General features: G+C 32.8%; 1 protein-coding gene and 2 non-coding genes across 7 annotated transcripts; 2 read left to right on the forward strand and 1 right to left on the reverse strand.

Moving 5' to 3' along the window:
* The first annotated feature begins 1371 nt into the window (after positions 1 to 1371).
* On the forward strand, positions 1372 to 1443 carry TRNAP-AGG (transfer RNA proline (anticodon AGG)). Its single transcript has one exon. It is a non-coding gene; the product is annotated as a tRNA-Pro (tRNA).
* Positions 1444 to 8047: 6604 nt separating this feature from the next.
* On the forward strand, positions 8048 to 21889 carry LOC103500218 (CASP-like protein 4C1). Of its 5 annotated transcripts, none has more exons than XM_008463449.3 (4): positions 8062 to 8619; positions 8720 to 8855; positions 8967 to 9047; positions 21150 to 21889. In XM_008463449.3, exons 1-4 carry the CDS (start codon positions 8384 to 8386, stop codon positions 21357 to 21359), a joined length of 663 nt encoding a protein of 220 aa, XP_008461671.2. In that variant the 5' UTR covers positions 8062 to 8383; the 3' UTR covers positions 21360 to 21889. The 5 variants fall into 5 exon arrangements, with proteins under 5 accessions (XP_008461672.2, XP_008461671.2, XP_008461670.2 ...); XM_008463448.3 differs by having other exon boundaries at positions 8093 to 8640; XM_051091382.1 differs by lacking the exon at positions 21150 to 21889 and adding an exon at positions 9880 to 10089 and having other exon boundaries at positions 8127 to 8640.
* TRNAR-CCG (transfer RNA arginine (anticodon CCG)) lies at positions 11451 to 11523 on the reverse strand. Its single transcript has one exon. It is a non-coding gene; the product is annotated as a tRNA-Arg (tRNA).
* Positions 21890 to 22202: the final 313 nt, after the last annotated feature.

Raw genomic sequence — 22202 nt, forward strand, 5'->3', positions numbered from 1 at the left:
AATCTACTCCTCATTTATTTTGGGAATGTTAAAATGTAAAAGAAGCTTGGTCAAATTTTATTACAAACTCATTTAATCTGCTTAATATGTGCAGGACTTGATGGGATACGCTTGCCTATTGGAGCTGGATATGTCAACCTTAATCCGGAGAAGATCGATAAAGTTGTGTGGACATTTAAGAACAAAATTGCTACAAAGTCGATTACTTCCTCAGTTAAACAACTCCTCAAACTGATGGAGCTTCGTATGGAAAGCATGTATGATGTTAAAGAGTCCCAACATGGGACTCAATTTTCGAAGAGATGTGAGAATCATTGGAGTCACGTTGTGTGGAGAAATCCATTTCCTAATTCTTGAAAGATGAACAATAATGCAGCGTGGCTTGAGAAGGTTGGTAGGAGAGGGATAGTTGGGTGGTTTGTGACTCTGATGGATCTCGATCTGCTTTGGTACGGAGCAACTCAATGCCAAATGACCTGTGAAGGTGCTTGAGACCATAGCTATTTGGGAATGTCCTAAATGTATACAATCTATTTTTAAGCAGAGTTGGTTTACTGTTATTGTTGAGTCAGATGCTTTGGAAGTTATCAATGGTTGCTCAGAGGATCTAATGAAAGTGAAAAACATCCCTGACAATGATTGAGGTGAGTTTTTGTCATTGTTCTAGAGCTGAGCTGAAAATATAGTGATCCATTACGTAGCTCGTGAAGCTTGTGCGAGTTCTTTTGTATCTAATCTAGCGACCTCTTTCTATGGAAGATGGTCTTTTTTTTATCTCTGATTTTCCTCCTTTGTTTTTGTCCCTTCTTAACGAGGGGCTTATAATCGTGTTGGATGTTTTATAAATTGCTCTTTTAAAAAAAAAATGTGATTGGGTGGATCTTCAAACTTTGGTTCAACAGAAAACTTTGAACACAACACAAATGGAATCAACAAATAAATGAACCTCATTCTCGAATGTAGATTAATAATATTTATTTATTGTTACAATTAAGTTATTTCAAACTAAATAATAAATATATATGTGAAAATTAAATTCGACACTAGACTACTCATTTCTTGTTTTCATAATGTTAAAAAGGAAACAATTCAAACAAAGTAAAATATAAAATCTAAGATCTAGTACCCATTTGAATTACAGTAAAGAACTCCCTTAAATACAACCCTTGTCCTCAAATTAAATGATCTGCATTTGAACACTCAAAAAAGTCAACTAAATAAAACCCCTTATTTAAATATAATAAATTTATACTCAGTTTTAGAAATATTTCATTTTTAATTTCTTGTGTTTACAATATATCAATTCTTCAATTAGGATTTTCTTCTTCGTTAAAAAATATATTATAAAATTAAGACCTTGAAATCACCAATGGGCATTTGGTCTAGTGGTATGATTCTCGTTTAGGGTGCGAGAGGTCCTGAGTTCAATTCTCGGAATGCCCCCAAATTTGTTTTTTAACATTTTTTAATTTAATTTTTCATCTTTATCAAATATTTGATTTTCCAGTTTATATATCATTTCTTTTTTAAAAAAAGAAAAAATAAAGCAAGGGAAAATTTTATTGACCGTTAAGTACACGACTATACTTGATAAACTAACAAATCCCAATTCTACTTTATCTATGTCTCCCCTATTTTAATTTTATCGGAATTTCTCACCCAAAGTCCAAATTCTATTTTTGTCTTCTCCATCAAATTTAAAAATACTATTATTAAAATGTGGAAGATAATTTAAAAGTATAGTTATTATATTTTTATCTTCAAATATGTCGGCTATATGGCTATAACCTATATAATGCTTTTTTTCTTCCTTATTCTTTTTTAAGGGAATAAAACATATAAGATTAAAATATGATTCTCATAATGTCGTTATATATAAGGGCCGTTTGGTTATCATTAACACTTGTTTTAAGGTTATAACTTCTTTTCTCTCTATCTCCTTCGTCTTAAACTCTCTTTTAACTCCCACTAACCCTAAACCCTATTCAACTTTCTTCTAAATTTATTATTTCTTTTTTTTTTTTTTTTGAATTTTACTTTTTATTTATCAAATGTCAGTTTTTTTAATTAGTTTAATATAATATTATTTTTAAATTTAATTTATTTTAGAAACTAATTTTAATTAAATATTAATTGCGAGCATTTAGTTGTGTTATTTAACTCTTTTTTAAAAATTTTATTATTTCATGTTTTTTATTTGTTTTCCACATTTTCAATAATTTATTTCAAAATTAATATATTTATATTTAAACTATTTCTCATAAATTTAAGTTAAATGAATTTCTAAAAAAATGATTTTTATTAAATTTATAAAAAAAATATCAAAACAAAACCAAATCAGACATTTAATAGTAAATTAAATAACTTTTGTATCCTTAAATAACCTAAAAAATATGTATACCAAATATTTAAAAATTATTTAAACTTTAAATGTATAAGACTTTTTTTTAAAGAAATTCAATTTAACGGTGAGATTTGATTTAAGATTTATTTCAATTAAATTTAGAATCTAAGTTTTTTACCAAATGATGCACGTACTTTTTCAAAATGTAGTCTTTTCTCTTTTTTCTTCCTTATTTTTATATCTTCATTAATTCTTTATATTTGTTCTTTTAAAAGGAAAAATAGTAATTTATTCAATCGTAACCATTACTTAAAAAATAAAGTTGAAAATTTCTGGTCGTATTTAAAAAATTAAAGCAAATTGCTTTACAAAAACTAGGACGATTTGTTAAATTAAAAATACGAAATTCGTTACTGAATTGAGAATATGAATTTTTTTAAAAAAAATTATTCTCACGTAATGATTATTTAAAAAATATTTGACAAATTGTTTTACTAAAATTATGACAAATTCGTAAATTAAATATACAAAATTTGTGTGTTGGAGTTAGAATATGAATTTAAAAAAATTTATAATTTATTCTCACGTAACAATTACGTATAAAATGTTGAAAATGGACGTCGTATTTAAAGTAATTACTAGAAATTGTTTTACAAAAATAAGACATTTTAGGAAATTAAATATACGAAATTTGTATATTGAATTTAGAATACAAATTTAAAAAAAATTAATAATTTATTCGCACGTAATGATTATATAAAAATGTTGAAAATGGACGTTGTTGAATAAGAAATTTTAGAACCAATTATGTTATTTACTAAAATAATTGCATTTGGGATTAACTAAAAATTGACATATATCCCAAATTAAAATTAAAGACAAATTGGTCAATTCTAACGATGTCATATGTTTTTATTATGATAATTTGATCAAATTAATTATGTTGGTTCGATTAAGCTAAAATTCAATTGAGCTAAAAAAAAATAAACTTAATTTAGCCCAAACATTAAATATCAATCACTAAAATAATTGCATTTGACATTAACTAAATATTGAAATATATCACAAATTAAAATTAAAGACAAATTGGCCAATTCTAATGATGTCACATGTTTTTATTATAATAATTTGATTATTTTGGTTCAATTAAGTATTATTTATTTGCGCTAAAATTCAATTGAGTGAAACAAAATAAGTTTAATTTAGCCCAAACATTAAATATGAACCAAATTCATGTGATTGAGCCATGGATTTAGTGCATGGACCAATTAGGTCCAAGTCCATAAAAGCACCACCAAAGATGAGTTTTTCATTTAAAATTTTTTACTCTAAAAGGCGTATATATAATTTTCCAAGAGCTAGAATCAGAAACATCCAACCGAGAAAGGATGAGATAATCAAATTTTAGAGATCGAACAACATCGCATCAATTCAACACAAACACTAACATCAACACAAGTTCAACTCCACGAATCAAATTTTTCCGGAAATCTCGTGTAAACAGACGTCACATTTAAAAAAATTACTGAAAATTGTTTTACGAAAATAATACACTTTGGTAAATTAAATATACGAAACTTGTGTATTGAATTTAGAATACGAATTTTAAAAAAATGTATACAAAAAATAAATTTCATAATACTACCTTACATAACTTCTCTCTCAAATACATCTTATCATAACTATCTCATAACTCATTCCCAAAACACATCTTATAGTACTATCTCTCTAAACCCTTCCCCAAACACATGTTTTATCATAACATTAATCCTCCATAACCCAACCCTTCTCCAAACGGCTCCTTGGTGTTTATTCCATTTTGGTAATCTTATATTTAGTTTGTTTCCACTCAATTAATTTTATATTTGATTTTCCAAATTATAAGATTAAAATATAATATTGTAGTTTATATTCTGTGTAACTTTTTTTCCTTTAATTTAAATAGTTTCTGTTGCAACTATTTGAAGAAGAAGAAAGAAGAAAGAAATCAAGATTGATATTTCATAATTGGAAGAAAATGACATTTGTGTACTAAATAATAAATAAATAATTGACACTTCAGTTGATAATGACATCAACATTTAAACTGTTACTTATGAATTATGATTTAATTCCTCATGTCATTTTCAGATTTATTTTGCATTCAGTTTGATTTTTAGATAAAAACAATTTTTCAAATTTCAAATTTCAAAATCATTACTAATCTAATTGCAATCAAATAATTTTCAAAATCGCTGTTTATGAATAAAACAACAACAAAGTAATTTAAATAATTATTTTTCTAAAAACATGCTAATTTGAGAAATGTTTGGAGAGCATAAATGTATTGTATTATTAAGAATCATAAATATTCAAAAACGTGAATATTCAACGATGAAACAAAAATGAGATAATAGAGAAAGAAAAAAAAAATGCAAAAATTGGATTAGTTGAAAACTGTCAAAACCAAATGAATTTTAAATTACAGCTTGAACGCATATGAGATGATAATTGAAATATCATGAAATATTACTTTATTCCTACTTTACATTCACACACATTTCCTTTACCTTAATCATATTGATGTTTTATACTTTATTTAACCATTTTATACTTTAAATTCATGATTTTCTTTCTTAGTTTTCACGAACTTTCTATTTACAAATTTGTCTTTTTGATATCTCTAAAGGTACCCGGGGGAAGGGTTGATTTATGAAAGGGTTAGTGTTAAGATAAAACTAGAGTTATGTTAAACCTAGTTTTATCACAACCCTTGTTTGAGAGAAGAGTTTAGAAATGTAGTTTTATGATAATATGTGTTTGGGGGAAGGGTTAGGTGGGTAGAGTTAATGGGGCTTTTATGATAAAATGTGTTTGGGGGAAGGGTTAGGTGGAAAGAGTTAATGAGGATTTTATGATAAAATGTGTTTGGGGGAAAGGTTAGGTGGGTAGTTTAATGAGGATTTTATGATAAAATGTGTTTGGGAGAAGGGTTAAGTGGGTAGGTTTACGTGGATTTTATGATAAAATTTATTTGAAAAAATTGTTAAATGGGTTGGGTTAATAACTTTTTCATGTGGTATAATATTTTTTAAATTAGATTGTAAATATGATAAAAAAAATTATTGCATACTTTTTTACGAAAGCGTCGAATCCGTCTTATTACAAATAATTTGTTGTATGTGTAATGTTATTAAATTAGTACATACAGTTGTCCAATTTAAAATTAATCTCTGAACATATTGTGAGAAATTTATTACAATTCATTTTTTAGAAAGACAAAAAAATTATTTCGTATTTCTAATCGGCGATAGCGATGTCCTCCTATTTTAAATCTATATAAATAGTCGTTATAATGCTTTTGGGAAATTGTGACTATTTTCCTTAATTTAAAATAAACATTAGCAATGACGAAAATAAGTTCTTTACAATAGGAAATGCATAAATAGTCAACATCATAGAGAAAAAAACGTAAGGAAATAATAAGCAACCAAGGTCCGTAGAAACATAAACTATCTCGTAATGTCTCGTAGAGGACTCTACAAAATCTCTCCCTCTCATCCTCAGGCATGAGTACGAAACCCCGAAGGTCGTCCATACGAGACAAAAGATGCCTTTGCAATAACGCCTTATCCAAACTCGTAAGTTCTGTCATCTCACGCAATATGCATAAGAATTCCGTGCACACATGGTTGTCATTTAAATATTTTTCTCACTCAATTAATTTAGTAATTATTTTGTGTCACTGATTTCAACCGCTGTTAATTTAAGTGTTTTATTAGATTGAAGAATTTTTGTTAGGTAAAGTGCAATCATTTGGAGAAAAAGAAAGAGAACTTTGGTGAAATTAATAACATTGGGATTATTTTATGATCACATGTTTTTGTTTAGTTTGAAAAATTAATAACGTTTTGGTGCAATCATTTGAAAAAAATACTCCTCCCCAGACGCATTATTAAACAAAGAAGACAAATCAACTAAAAATTAAGGTTTAAATTCAACTTAGGGTTAGATTGATTTGAAGTTAATATATTAGGGTTGACTTGTATTTGAGATGAAAATAAAATTACGACATAAATGCACAAACTTTAATATTAATATTGCTGGATTTATAAAAGTGAGTTATTTAAGTGATGGAAGATTAGTCACTTTTTTATGAAATATTACTTTTTTTTCTCATTTTAAATTTTGATGAATACGTATGTTTGGTCTATGAATTCTAAAAAGGTAAGTTCTTTAATCTTTAGGTTTATAATAATAGATTCACTTTGTTCCCGAGTTTTCAAAATGTACATTTTTAGTTTCGAGTTTTTTTTAAAATAATTTTAGAGATGATAGAAATCATTATTATAATTTAAAATATCATATAATTATTTAAAATAAAGAGATATTTTCAAAAAATATAACAAATCGGTAAAATATTTACACAGAATAATTCAAAAAACAGAAAAAAAACCCACAGGCCCATCGTGAAAAATACAAAAAATGTCCCATCAACAACCTATATACAACCTGTGCGATATTAGGTACACGATCTTAGATTTAACTACAATTTATTTTTTAATTATATTATTTAATTTTATTATACGATCGTTTAGATTTGAACCCAAATCTAAATGATTTTTTTTTTCAAAATTTGGTATAGATATTTTAGATTTTGCTATTTTTTGTACACGATAGTTTAGAATTGGTTACCCAAATTTAAACGATGTAAAGAAATTGCAACAAACAAAAAAAAAGATAAGTAAGACAAATCAAAGAAATCGAAACGAAAAGGAGAAGAAAGACGGAAAAACAAATTTAAAATATTTAAAAAATGACTAATTTCATAGATTTTGACGATAAATAGTTTGATGTTTTGTTACATTTATAAAAAATTTATCGTATAATGTTACTTGGAAGACATTTGAAACCTATTTTTTAAAATATCATGTTGATCTATTCATGTAAAAATAAAAAGCATACATTTTTAAAACTCAAAGAATAAAAACATACCTTTTAAAATATTATTTTATTTTTATTTTAGGAGAACATTAAAGATTAGTTAGTTAATGAACTATTTGCATGCAGCTTTAGTATGACTCATGTGACCTCTAATTAAAGATGTCCATATCAACACATTAATATGTGTGCTCCAAAATAGTCTACGTAACTATATTTAGTTCATGATCTTGAAACTTGTATGTAATAACTTTCAAACGTATCTACAATTACTTTATGAATTTGTGGAACACATCAATAATCTACTAAAAACAAGATTCAAAATTTCAGACAACTATTAGACCTTTTTTAAAATTTTAAATATAAAACATATATTCAAAGTTTAGAATTATATTTTGTTGAGATTTTATGCTTTTAATTTAAATCTCATGCTATTGTTATCCAAGACAAAAACAGATATACACTTCCAAAAATTCAAGAATATATATATATATATATATTTTTTAACTTTTTTAAGTAAGGAATAAGAAAAAGAGAGTTTGAAGCGGTGAGAATGGAAGGACGTGTATGTTAAGCCAATATTTTTACAAACATATTTTAGACAATCTTATTAATATTTTTTTTAAAAAAAATGATTTAAAAGTAGGAAAATTCAAAACCTTCAACTTAGGGGAAAGGTGTTTCATACGAAAATACCAACTTTGTCGTAAAAATAAAAGTTATTTATTAGTACATATAAAGTGATTTTTTTTAAGAGAGAGAGAGAGGAAAAATTTGAGAAAATTATCATCCATCATAATCAAACCTAATTGAGCTGGGAGACAGGCCAGAGAGATGAGAAAGAAAAAAAAATAGGTTTTTTTTTTAAAAAAGCAAATCTCTCTCTCTCTCTCTCTCTCTCTCTCTCTCATTTTCCAGTACTCCATCACTCTCTCCCTCTTTTATTCACTTCTCTTCTTCAATAATTTTCCCACACACATTACCCTCTTTCATGGACCTCTCGCCCTCCCCCGTGATTCCACCTCCCTTCTAAACTCCCTAATCCCATACCTTAATCAATTCATCCATTTCATGTATGACCTTCTCTTCCTCTAGTTCTTCACCCTCACGGCGACAGTCATGCGCTCCCCTCACTCACTCCGCAACGGCGGCGGCGGTGGCGGTGGTACACCATCTCCTCACGCACGTATTCCTACTCCTCACCATCACTTTCACTCCACTGTCTCCGTTCAGAAACTCAAACGCTTCAACTCTCTCATCCTCGTCTTCCGTTTATCTACCTTCTGTTTCTCCCTCGCTTCCGCTGTTTTCATGATTACTAACTCTCGTGGCTCTGGATCCGATTCCCCTCGCTGGTACGATTTCGACGCCTTCAGGTACGTCTTTTCCCAATAGATATCACAACTCACAACTAATTTCCTCACTTTCTCACTTCCTCAAATCTCCAAAAATCAGGTATGTTTTTGCGGCGAACGCCATAGTTGCAGTTTACTCATTGTTTGAAATGATCGCTTCCGTGTGGGAAATCTCAAGAGAAGTGACTTTATTCCCTGAGATTTTGCAAGTTTGGTTCGATTTCGGCCATGACCAGGTTCAAACCCTAATTATTATTATTATTATTATTATTATTATTTTTCTTCGTGTTTCTGTTTTCCTTTGCGGTCTAATTGGAATTAGGGCTTTTTTGTTTCTGATTCCACAGGCGTTCGCGTACCTTCTTCTGTCTGCAGACTCGGCAGGGACGGCTCTTGCGATAACTTTGAAAGGAACCGACACGTGCAAGGTAACGAGTGCATTTTGTGTTCAATCTACCATCTCCATTGCACTGGGATTTGCCGGTTTCCTGTTTCTCGGGTTATCCTCTTTGCTTTCGGGTTTTCGGGTCGTTTGTTTTGTTATCAACGGCTCTCGTTTTCATTTCTAAACACATCCTACCGCGGAAAAATATTTTTGATTTCGCTACTTATATCTAATGGTCCTTTCATCTTTTTTTTCCTTTCAAGTTGATCCTTTAATTTATATATTTTCAAAAGTTTTAATTTAAATCCTAAATTTATATAAGTTCAGCCCCATGAATTTTTTGCGGTTTGTTGTTGATATGATCTTCGAAAAGTCTTTATTACGTCATTGAACTTTCATTTTAGTGTGAAATAGTGTCTGGGATTCAGCATATTTAATTTTCTTTTTCTTTTTTTTTTTAAATTGCATTTATCTATCATGTGCGATTTTGAATTTTGTCTAATTAATCCTCAAACTCTTTGGTAACTTTGAAGAGATCGCAAAAGTCAGGAGGCTATAGGAACGAAACTGAAAATTAACATATCTACCGCCTACCAAGCTGAAAGTTTAAAAGACCATTCTTAACTTATTAGATATTTCCGAAGGTTGAATAGCTAATTAGGCATAAACCGTACAATTTAGGGATTGAACTTATATTCACCCTTTGTTGATAAAACGAGGATAGACAGAAATGATTTAATTGAAATTTTGAAAAATTAAGGATCGAATTGAAAAATTACACAAAAAAGATTTTGGACCATTTGATATGTTTGGCCATTGGAATATCTGTTCTTCACTGTTTATTCCGCTGTGTCGGTTCTTTCTTTTCTTTGTAGGGTGTACTATTGTATTGTTTTCTACGGAGACGACGTGTCGTTTCTGGCCTCATTTTTAACATTTGGGTAAATTCTTTTGTGCATAGTCAATAGACTCATAGTATTAGTAGCTCCCCTGTGTAGGAATTTTTTTTTCCAGGTTTATGATAGAGAATAAAGTTCATTTATTTGTTGAAGGATTTTATTATTATGGAGACTCGAATTTTTGTAGTTATTGCTTGTTATGATGGTTAAAAGTAGACAACTCCCTTTAGATTTCCTTTGCTGAACTAGTATTATGAGCAAGGTTTTGCAACTTGGTTCAAAAATTGCCTTTATAGGTTTTTAGTAGATGTGTTTGGTCCAAAAGCTCGAGGGTGGAGTTGTAAAGTTTTATAGTTGGACTCACAATCTCCTACCGAATTGGTTCACGAGGTGAAAATATATGACGGGGAGACAATTGTCACTCCACATATCTCTACTACATATCTTCACTATAGTATGTTATTTTTGATTGTGAGCTCTTCATGTTTTATTTATGTTTCGTTTGAAAAGATACCACATCAACAAGTGTCTAGTCGCCTTTTACGACTCTTTCCATGTTACATATGTGATGGAAAACTAAATTTTTAGCTGTAGGTCAGCATACAACTATATTTCACTCACCCATCATGAGAAATCTGCATTGAACATTTTAACTTTAATCCCAATATTGATATGGTTTTGAAATTTTTGATGATTTTTTTCTCCAAGTGCACACTGACACTTGTGCTGTGATTTAATTCACTCACTTCATTTCATCAGTTCAATAGTTCATATTGTTTTTTAGTAGTTTTTTTAGTAATACAGTGAAACTAGAACTAAAGACTCAATAAATCAGAGGATAAACTTTCAATCTAAATACTACAAACAACAAAATAAAGTAGTAAAAATTCGATGTTCTTTAGCGTGCTTAGCACAAAAAGGAACAAAATAAATGTCAATAGAATTCTATAAATTACCTCCATCTATCAGATGCCTAACCCTTTTTTTTTTTTCTTTACATTGTCATTCGTCTAAAAGAACACTTATAAATTATTCTCCACATTTCTTATTTTTGGATGAAAATTGAGATATGAAGAAGTGTGACACTTTCCTAAAAATAATTATTAGAGTTTCAAGGTATTTTTTGTAAGGAGCATTTTTAAAATATAAAAAAGTTTTAGGGACTTGAACTATATAGCAAAAGTTTACCTATATCATATCAAATCTTATAAAGTTAACAAAATATTTGTAAAATTTTTATCAGTGCTATATCTTGAAAATATTTCCAACTTTTTGTTCTAGGTGATTACATTATAACTAGTCTTATTTTTATTCAAGACTCTAAAAGATTCGAAAACCTTTAAAAGGAATGAACAGCAATAGAACAACTTTTAAACACGGAAGAGCATTTCAACAAAATATTTAAAAAGTGAACTTGGATCGTCAGTCTAGTCTCTTCTCCCGAAAGGATATTGATTGAGAAATGAGTGGAGAAACCAAATGGGAGATCCATGAAAGAATCGAAGAGAAAAAAAAATGGAGGAAGAATCGAAGAAGGAAAAAGTGTGTGATCGCAGTGGGATTCGAACCCACGACCTTTAGATCCGGAGTCTAATGCGATATCCACTCCGCTATGCGACCTCTTGATACTAACAGAGATACAACAACCAATTTGATTACGATTCTATGGAAAACGACAGAGCAAAATACAAGAAGCAGATGAAGAACTATGAATAAGTTTCAAGCATCTGTGATCTGGTTTTACGATGCACAAAAAGGAATTACGAAGAAGACGAGGATACGTTGTTGTATTTCGCGTACCTTTGTATTTTTAAATTGCAATGTCTAGGGCTTTTTTCGACGTCGATGCGATTTGGACTTGAGTAGATTCCGGAGAGTGAAGAGAATCAACGATCCCGATCCGTTCGGTTTTTCTGCCGGTTGATGACTGAAGAGAGCGGCGGCGATGGAGTTTATTTCGGAATTTCATGGATTCAATGGAAGATGAGTTTGCGATTGCGATTTGATTTGATTTGTTTTTGGTCTTGCATTCGACTGACGGCACTCTGTCAAAAAGAGAGGACTAAATATAAATTTTAAATTTATATGGGGAACTGAGCTATAGATTTTTTTAAACAACCTTTAATTAAATAAATATGGTCAAGAATGGGTTAATAACAAAAACAAGTTTGTTTGAAAACTTATTATTGTTTACGTTTTTTTTTTTTATTTTTTAGAAGGGCGAGTTTCAAAACTCGCCCTTGTTGATTAAAAAAAAAACTTATATTTGAAAAGAAAAAGATAAAAAAAATATAGGCGAGTCTTCAGAATTAAAAAATAGGACGAGTCTTCAAAATTAGAAATTAACTGAACCCTACATATGTATATGTTCAATAGAAAAATATATATTTGCCGTTCAACATATGAATCAAAACCTTGAAGAACTAGAAATTAATCAAAACCTTGGAAATTTCTAATTCTTTTTTGGCTCGTTTTGGATTTTGTATTATAAACTTGGATGATCTGGTATACTCTGCATGCATCTTTTGAAAAATCAAAATATATTTGTCTATTAATTGGAGGTCATAAATTTGTAGTAAGTGTTTTTTATTGTAAAATAATTAAATATGAATCAAAATGTTTAATACAATAATTTAACAATTTTCATTCAAAGAAAAAAAAATCAATGTGTTCCACAACCTGGACGTCGACAATTTCTAGCTGGTTGTCGTCGTCAACTCTAACCTCTTTGTTGTTGTATTTCCTTCTGATTCTCTTGTTGCTGTTGCTCATCTGATTACTCGGGTACCACTGCATTCTCTTGTTGCTGTTGCTCATCTGATTGCTCGGGTACCGCTGCAAGCACTTTGTAGTACAAATATTCATTATGTTCTCCACGACCACGCTCGTGACCATGCATGTATGAAGACGATGGATCGCTCTCTAAATCAAAGTATTGTTGCCTAAAGTCCGTTGAAGATGGACCTGCCTCTAAATTGTAATATCCTCTTCCAAAGTCTGACGATTGATCGATTCCTGAATCATAATATGTCGTTCCAAACGTTGGCATCATCATTACTGGACTAACGTAACTATGCTCTCTTTGTGTCTGTGTTTGTGTCACGGGAGGCACTTCTTCCACGTGTTGGTCAACTTCTTCCAATTGATCGGGCTCTTGGACTAGAGGACGTCTCCTTTGAACTAGAGCAGGTACAATAGGGACATCGTACATATAGTGGATGTTCTCTATGTACTGTTCGTTATCGTTGCATATATTTAGAACCTGCTGTGGATCATCTGCAACATTCTGAAGTCTAATATTGTTCAATCTCTGTAAAATATTAAAATGAATTAGAAATCATTGAAAATAAATTTTCACTAAAAACAACAATACAATATTTAAATGTATACCAGATGACTCATAACAGCTCCCGGTTGGGTAATAGAGCTTGGTAATGTTTTTGTACCAATGGATGTATTCTTGAGTTACATCCATATCAAACTGCTCAATTGAAGGTCCCGTAGCAGTAAACCTTCTGCGATTATGCCATCGCATCACTAAATGAGCAACTCTATCTAACCAATCAGCAGTTTTCAGGTCAATGTTGTGCAACAGTGATTCAGTATTACAGTCACGTGGAACAGCTTGTTGAATACCGAACTGTCTAAGTACTATATCAGGATGATGTCACTCACCAATGTAGAAACATATGAGAGGACTAATTGTCCGCCATATGTCGTGACCGTTTGTACAAAAATGTGGCAAGCTATCTATGACAGTTTTGTACGGCTCCTAGACAATCTGAAACAAATTGTATGAAACAAATAACGTACCTATACTGAGAAGTTACAAAAAATATGGAACTTGAAATTCAAGTTCAGCATGACGTACCTGACTAGGTTGAAGAAGATCAAACATGTACCTATATTGAGAGACTACATGTGTAGCCGATCTTGTCACATAAAATTGATCTCTCCATCTGTATTGTTGAACTAATATTTTAGATTTTAATTGAACTACGTATAAAAAGTTATTGTTAATATAAATTAAATTGAAATAGCATACCTTGAACCATAAGCTCGATCGTGTAATTGATTAGCATTGACATGTAGGAGTTGCGGAGCCACTATTGGGAATCGTTCCCAAGCTCATATTTGTAACAGTATTAGTGGTCCGGCTATTTTACGAATACCTTGTTTGGATGTATTGCATAATTGTCTATACAACCATGCCAAACAGGCTCTACCCCAAGAATATCATCCCGTGTGGTGCAGATTAGCTAAGAATGGTAGGAACAGTAGGTGCACATAACGAGTTGATTTATCTGCGAAAATACTCCCACCCATCTACTGTAAAATATATGCCCGTGCATAACGTGTGATAGTTTCCTTGTCGGCATCGTTAGCCAATTCATGAAACTCTGCCCCCAACCATGTTAAACTCAATCTCTGCCCCCTAATTTGTTCAAGAGGTAGGATCACACCAAGTAACTCTTGGCAAACATGCAACCAACATCATGCATTTGACCGGTAACGGGCTCGCCATCAACCGGTAATCCCACCAAAACTTCCACATCCTGCAATGTAATTGTGCACTTTCCAACCGGCATGTGAAATGTATGCGTCTCCGGTCTTCATCTCTCAAGAAGTGCAGTGTACAGATGCCAGTCTAACTGAATGAACCTCAATCTGGCAACCCATAAAATACTGAAGCACGTAGCAATGGAAGTATGTTGCGGTGTAGTGGGATAGTACGATGGATAACTGCCTCACATCGTCTACAGTTTATCTCGGGCGCATTACGATCATCCCACACAGTTTCTGATCGGTGAATGTTCTGATCATATAAAACGTTCGGATCAATTGGTCCTCGGTTTAATGTCATTATCTACACAAAAAAAGTATAAATCAATGGCATTAAAGACTAACTATCAGGTGCCTGTCTCCTTAACAAAGTACACCTCCGTCGGTTATGACCAAGTTGACTATAGAATGAGTATCGTTGTTGAGCACTTTTTTCTATCCAATCCATTTCGTTGTGATAACGTGAATTCTTTGGTCTACCTGATTTTCTCAACAACGATGGATCTGGCAATAAGACAGGCATACTTGTAGGTGTGATCTAATGATCTTCATGCGGTACAGATTGAAACTGAGGTGCATAACATGTAGCGTAAGTTGATATTTTATAATAGTCCTCAACAAAGTTTTCATAGTTCATGTTAAACCGTGAACAAACCACCATAAAATGCGAGCATGGAATACCAAAGGCTTGCCACTTATTACACGAACAGTACCGCTCTGAAGCACTTGGCCTCAATATTTGGATATTTCCTCCTTTAGTATTTAATTCGTGACGTCCAGTTTTTACATGAAATATGCCTTCAGATCGATCATATGATTGTACTTCATGCTTACTAGATCTTGCAGACCATTTTAATATTCTCAAGTGCGTACCTGAAAATTGATGCAATTAGTATAACATGCACACCATAAGATCTATTACCAACTATGAAGTTGAAAAATCCATATCCGATATATTTATCTCGACGTTACAACACAACTTTTATTTCCTATCTCCTTTTTTCAAAGTAACTCACACATTTGAAGAATGTAATTTGAGCTATAGCATTTATTGGCAACATTCGAGCTCCTTTGAAAACTTCGTTCATGCACTCCGATAGATTTGTCGTCATCCACCCGTACCGAAATCCTCCGTCATGTGCTTGAGTCCACTTCTCTATAGGAATGTCATAAAAAAAAACTCATGCATCTACTGTTTATTCTCATTAGATCCTGAATGACTTTATCAAACTTTCGGATCTAAAATTGACACCCAACACGGTAAACATAATTCTTCAATGATGTGAATTTATATCTTTTGTAGAAATTACTGACAACATGGCGTAAACAGAATCTATGATGACAATTCGCTCATGTCCATCCATTATCCGGATTGTTAACCATCGATATAATGCCAGCATGTCGATCGAAAACTAAGCATACCTCGTCGTGGGTCACAATTTGTTTTAGATGTCGTAAAAACCATCCACATGAATCTGCACTCTTCTTCAACAACAACAAATGCTAATGGTAGAAGATGATCATTCGAATCAACAGATGTAACAATTAATAACTTTCCTCGATACTTGCCATACAGGTGAGTGTCGTCGATTTGAATAAGTGGCCTACATCTACTAAAGGCTTCTATACAGGGGCCAAATGTCCAAAATACCGATGATAAGATGACATGGCCTTCAATAGGTGTGGCCTGTACCCTCTATTCAACAAGTGTTCCAAGATTGGTATGCTTCACCACATACAACCACCTAGGTAATAATTTGTACGACTCATCCCCATCGCCAAACACTTTGGCTACTGCTTTTTTTTTACCATCCCAAACTCTACGGTAAGAAACATGGTAGCCAAACTTTTTCTTGATCATGGATTGTAGTGACGCAACACCTATTAATGGTTTTTCTCTGACAGATTCAAAAAACTCTCGTGCAAGTATTGAAGAATCCAATTGCACATGGCTTTGACTAAGTTCTGAGTAAAAGCAAGTATGTTGGTCAGATAACTTTGTGATCACAAATAAACCATGAGATTTTTTCATTATTGCACGAAGTCTTCATTTGCAACCTTTGTTCGAGTTCTTACATCGGATGACCCACTTTGTCGGTGTAGACTCTACTACTTCATATGGTGCGTGACTCTTAATAGCAAAGCACTTAACCATATGTTGCAATATTTTTTTATTGTCACAAATCATTCCCGTGTACAATTCGGTGTTGTCGGTCACCATCGGAACTATAATTGGATCGTGTTCTTGAATGTCATCTACTGCATTCATGTCTAAATCAGTGAATGTATTGGATGGAACTTCATATTCACAACCATCGAAATCCATCTCTTCAAATTCGTCATCAGTTTCTGTTCTAAACTCTATGTATTCGTTGGTAGCTACCATTTCTTCTTCATGGCACACTGGTGGTGCATCTGACTCCGGGTCAACATCAACATATTTTGGTTCTACATTTAAGTTTATGACCAAATCTATCATACTCACAGTCACATATAGATGCACCATGTTTGGAAACGACAGTGCAATTGAAAACATGGTGTTTATTTCTTGTTCGTTTGAAATAGGGAATGACATAAACCTTACTGTTCCGGATGCGGTTAAATTAGGGTGTTTATATATTATCTCTATCTGGCTTGAACTCATATCTACACCAAGTGATAATCCTAGATTTCTCTTCTCGGGTATTCTAAAAAATTTCTCCTCTCTTCTTCTCCTCTCAACCTCCTCTCGGGTATTCTAAAAAACAACTCATCTTATCAATATATTTCATTCTCCATCATATCTTTCATTATCTTCATTTTCCAAAAATCTAGGATTATCACTTGGTGTAGATATGAGTTCAAGCCAGATAGAGATAATATATAGACACCATAATTTAACCGCATCCGAAACAGTAAGGTTTATGTCATTCTCTATTTCAAACGAACAAGAAATAAACACCATGTTTCCAATTGCACTACCGTTTCCAAACATGGTGCATTTGTATGTGACTGTGAGTATGGTAGATTTGACCATAAATTTAAATGTAGAACCGAAATATGTTGATGTTGACCCGGAGTCAGATGCACCACCCGTGTGCCATGAAGAAGAAATGGTAGCTACCAACGAATACACAGAGTTTAGAACAGAAACTGATGACGAATTTGAAGAGATGGATTTCGATGGCTGTGAATATGAAGTTCTATCCAATACGTTCACTGATTTAGACATGAATGCAGTAGATGACATTCAAGAACACGATCCAATTATAGTTCCGATGGTGACCGACAACACCAAATTGTACACGGGAATGATTTGTGAAAATAAAGAAATGCTGCAACATATGGTTAAGTGCTTTGCTATTAAGAGTCACGCACCATATGAAGTAATAGAGTCTACACCGACAAAGTGGGTCATCCGATGTAAGAACTCGAACGAATGTTGCAAATGGAGACTTCCTGCAATAATGAAAAAATCTCATGGTTTATTTGAGATCACAAAGTTATCTGACCAACATACTTTCTTTTACTCAGAACTTAGTCATATGCAATTGAATTCTTCAATGCTTGCACGAGAGTTTTTTGAATCTGTTACAGAAAAACCATCAATAAGTGTTGCGTCACTACAATCCATGATCAAGGAAAAGTTTGGCTACCATGTTTCTTACCGTAGGGCTTGAGATGGTAAAAAAAAAGCAGTAGCCAAAGTGTTTGGCGATGGGAATGAGTCGTACAAATTATTACCTAAGTGGTTGTATATGGTGAAGCATACCAATCCTGGAACACTTGTTGAATGGAGGGTACAGGCCAGCATGTCATCTTATCATCGGTATTTTGGGCATTTGACCCCTATATAGAAGCCTTTAGTAGATGTAGGTCACTTATTCAAATCAACGGCACTCACCTGTATGGCAAGTATCGAGGAAAGTTATTAATTGCTACATTTGTTGATTCGAATGGTCATCTTCTACTATTAGCATTTGCTGTTGTTGAAGAAGAGTCTGCAGATTCATGGGGATGGTTTTTACGACATCTAAAACAAATTGTGACCCACGACAAGGTATGCTTAGTTTCTGATCGACATGCTGGCATTATATCGACGGTTAACAATCCGGATAATTGATGGACAGAAGCGAATTGTCATCATAGATTCTGTTTACGCCATGTTGTCAGTAATTTCTACAAAAGATATAAATTCACACAATTGAAGAATTATGTCTACCGTGTCTGTTGTCAATTTCAGATTCGAAAGTTTGATAAAACCATTCAGGATCTAATTAGAATAAACAGTAGATGCATGAGTTTTTTTAAGACATTTCTATAGAGAAGTGGACTCAAGCACATGATGGAGGATTTCGGTACGGGTGGATGATGACAAATCTATCGGAGTGCATGAACGGAGTTTTCAAAGGAGCTCGAATGTTGTCGATAAATGCTATAGCTCAAATTACATTCTTCAAATGTGTGAGTTACTTTGAAAAAATTAGAGAGATTAAAAGTTGCGTTGTAACGTCGAGATAAATATACCGGGTGTGGATTTTTCAACTTCACAGTTGGTAATAGATCTTATGGTGTGCATGTTATACTAATTGCATCAATTTTCAGGTACGCACTTGAGAAAATATTAAAATGGTCTGCAAGATCCAGTAAGCATGAAGTACAATCATATGATCGATCTGAAGGCATATTTCATGTAAAAACTAAACGTCTCGAATTAAATTCTAAAGGAGGAAATATCCAAATATTGAGGCTAAGTGCTTCAGAGCGGGACTGTTCGTGTAACAAGTGGCAAGCCTTTGGTATTCCATGCTTGCATTTTATGGCGGTTTGTTCACAGTTTAACATGAACTATGAAGACTTTGTTGAGGACTATTATAAAATATCAACTTACGTTGCATGCTATGTGCCTCAGTTTCAACCTGTACTGCATAAAGATTATTGGATCACACCTATAAGCATGCATGTCTTACTGCCAGATTCATCGTTGTTGAGAAAATCAGGTAGACCAAAGAGTTCACGTTATCACAACGAGATGGATTGGAAAGAACCTCAACAACGATGCTCATTCTATAGTCAACTTGGTCATAACCGACAAAGGTGTAGTTTGTTAAGGAGACAGACACCTGATAGTTAGTTATCTTTCTTTAATGCCATTGGTTTCTACTTTTTTTAATCGAGGACCAATTGATCCAGACGTTTTATATGATCAGAACATTCACCGATCAGAAACTGTGTGGGATGATCGTAATACGCCTGAGATAACCTGTAGACGACGTGAGACAGTTGTCCATCGAACTATCCCACTATACCGCAACATACTTCCACTGCTACGTGCTTCAGGATTTTATGGGCTTACCATATTGGGGTTCATCCAGTTAGACTGTCATCTGTACACTGCACTTCTTGAGAGATGGAGACCGGAGACGCATACATTTCACATGCCGGTTGGAGAGTGCACAATTACGTTGCAGGATGTGGAAGTTTTGGTGGGATTACCGGTTGATGGCGAGACCGTTATCGACAGATGCATGATGATTGGTTGCATGTTTGCCAAGAGTTACTTGGTGTGATCCCACCTCCTAAACAAATTAGGGGGCAGAGATTGAGTTTAACATGGTTGGGGGTAGAGTTTCATGAATTGGCTAACGATGCCGACGATGAAACTATCACACATTATGCACGGGCATATATTTTATAGTTGATGGGTGTGAGTATTTTTCGCAGATAAATCAACTCGTTATGTGCACCTAATGTTCCTACCATTCTTAGCTAATCTGCACCACACGGGGCGATATTCTTGGGTTGAAGCCTGTTTGGCATGGTTGTATAGACAATTATGCAAGTCATCCAAATAAGGTATTCGTAAAATAGCTAGACCACTAATACTGTTACAAATATGGGCTTGGGAACGACTCCCAATAGTGGCTCCGCAACTTCTATATGTCAATGTTAATCAATTACATGATCGAGCTTATGGTTCAAGGTATGCTATTTCAATTTAATATAGATTAACAGTAACTTTTTATACGTAGTTCAATTAAAATCTAAAATATTAGTTCAACAATACAAATGGAGAGATCAATTTTGTGTGATAAGATCGGCTACACATGTAGTCTCTCAGTATAGTACATGTTTGATCTTCTTCAACCTAGTCAGGTACGTCATGCTGAACTTGAATTTCAAGTTCCATATTTTTTTTTAAGTTCTCAGTATAGGTACGTTATTTGTTTCAGATTGTCTAGGAGCCGTACAAAACTTTCATAGATAGTTTGCCACATTTTTGTACAAACGGTCACGACATATGGCGGACGATTAGTCCTCTCATATGTTTCTACATTGGTGAGTGGCATCATCCCGATAGAGTACTTAGACAATTCGGAATTCAACAAGCTGTTCCACGTGACTGATACTGAACCACTGTTGCACAACATTGACCTAAGGACTGCTGATTGGTCAGATAGACTTGCTTATTTAGTGATGCGATGACATAATCGTAGAAGGTTTACTGCTACGGGACCTCCAATTAAGTAGTTTGATATGGATGTAACTCAAGAATACATCCATTGGTACAAAAACATTACCAAGCTCTATATCACCCAACCGAGAGCTGCTATGAGTCATCTGGTATACATTTAAATATTGTATAGTTGTTTTTAGTGAAAATTTATTTTCAATGATTTCTAATTCATTTTAATATTTTACAGAGATCGAAGAATATTAGACTTCAGAATGTTGCAGATGACCCACAACAGGTTCTAAATATATGTAACGATAACGAGCAGTACATGGAGAACATCCATTATATGTACAATGTTCTTATTGTACCTGCTCTAGTTCAAAGGAGACGTCCTCTAGTGCAAGAGTCCAATCAATTGGAAGAAGTTGTCCAACACGTGGAAGAAGTGCCTCTGTGACACAAACACAGACACAAAGCGAGCATAGTTACGTTAGTCCAGTAATGATGATGCCAACATTTGGAACGACATATTATGATTCAGGAGTCAATCAATCGTCAGACTTTGGAAGAGGATATTACAATTCAGAGGCAGGTCCATCATCAACGGACTTTGGGCAACAATACTATGATTTAGGGAGCGATCCATCGTCTTTATACATGCATGGTCACGGACGTGGTCGTGGAGAACATAATGAATATTTGTACTACGAAGTGCTTGCAGCGGTACCCGAGCAATCAGATGAGCAACAGCAACAAGAGAATGCAGCAGTACCCGAGCAATCAGATGAGCAACAGCAACAAGAGAATCAGGAGGAAATACAACAACAAAGAGTTCAGAGTCGATGACGACAACCAGCTAGAAATCGTCGACGTCCAGGTTGTGGAACACATTGATTTTTTTTTCTTTGAATGAAAATTGTTAAATTATTGTATTAAACATTTTCATTCATATTTAATTATTTTACAATAAAAAACACTTACTACAAATTTACGGCCTCCAATTAATAGACAAATATATTTTTATTTTTTGTATAGTGAAGAGATGCATGTAGAGTATATTAGATCATCTAAGTTTATAATACGAAATCCAAAACGAGCCAAAAAAGAATTAGAAATTTCCAAGGTTTTGATTAATTTCTAACTCTTCAAGATTTTGATTCATTTGTTAAACGATAAATATATATTTTTCTATTGAATATATACATATGTAGGGTTCAATTAATAATGATTTAGAATTTTGACTTAATTGGATGAGCTAAATAATAGGCACAACCGAATGGCAAAATAAAAGTATTATCTA

The sequence above is a fragment of the Cucumis melo genome, chromosome 10 (genome assembly GCF_025177605.1).
Source record: "Cucumis melo cultivar AY chromosome 10, USDA_Cmelo_AY_1.0, whole genome shotgun sequence".
NCBI classification, from domain to species: domain Eukaryota; kingdom Viridiplantae; phylum Streptophyta; class Magnoliopsida; order Cucurbitales; family Cucurbitaceae; genus Cucumis; species Cucumis melo.

Coding starts and splice junctions, on each gene's coding strand:
- LOC103500218 (XM_008463448.3), top strand. CDS start 8,384: ATGCGCTCCCCTCACTCACTCCGCAACGGCGGCGGCGGTGGCGGTGGT. Junction 8,641..8,719: donor TACGATTTCGACGCCTTCAG/GTACGTCTTTTC, acceptor TCCAAAAATCAG/GTATGTTTTTGCGGCGAACG. Junction 8,856..8,966: donor TCGATTTCGGCCATGACCAG/GTTCAAACCCTA, acceptor CTGATTCCACAG/GCGTTCGCGTACCTTCTTCT.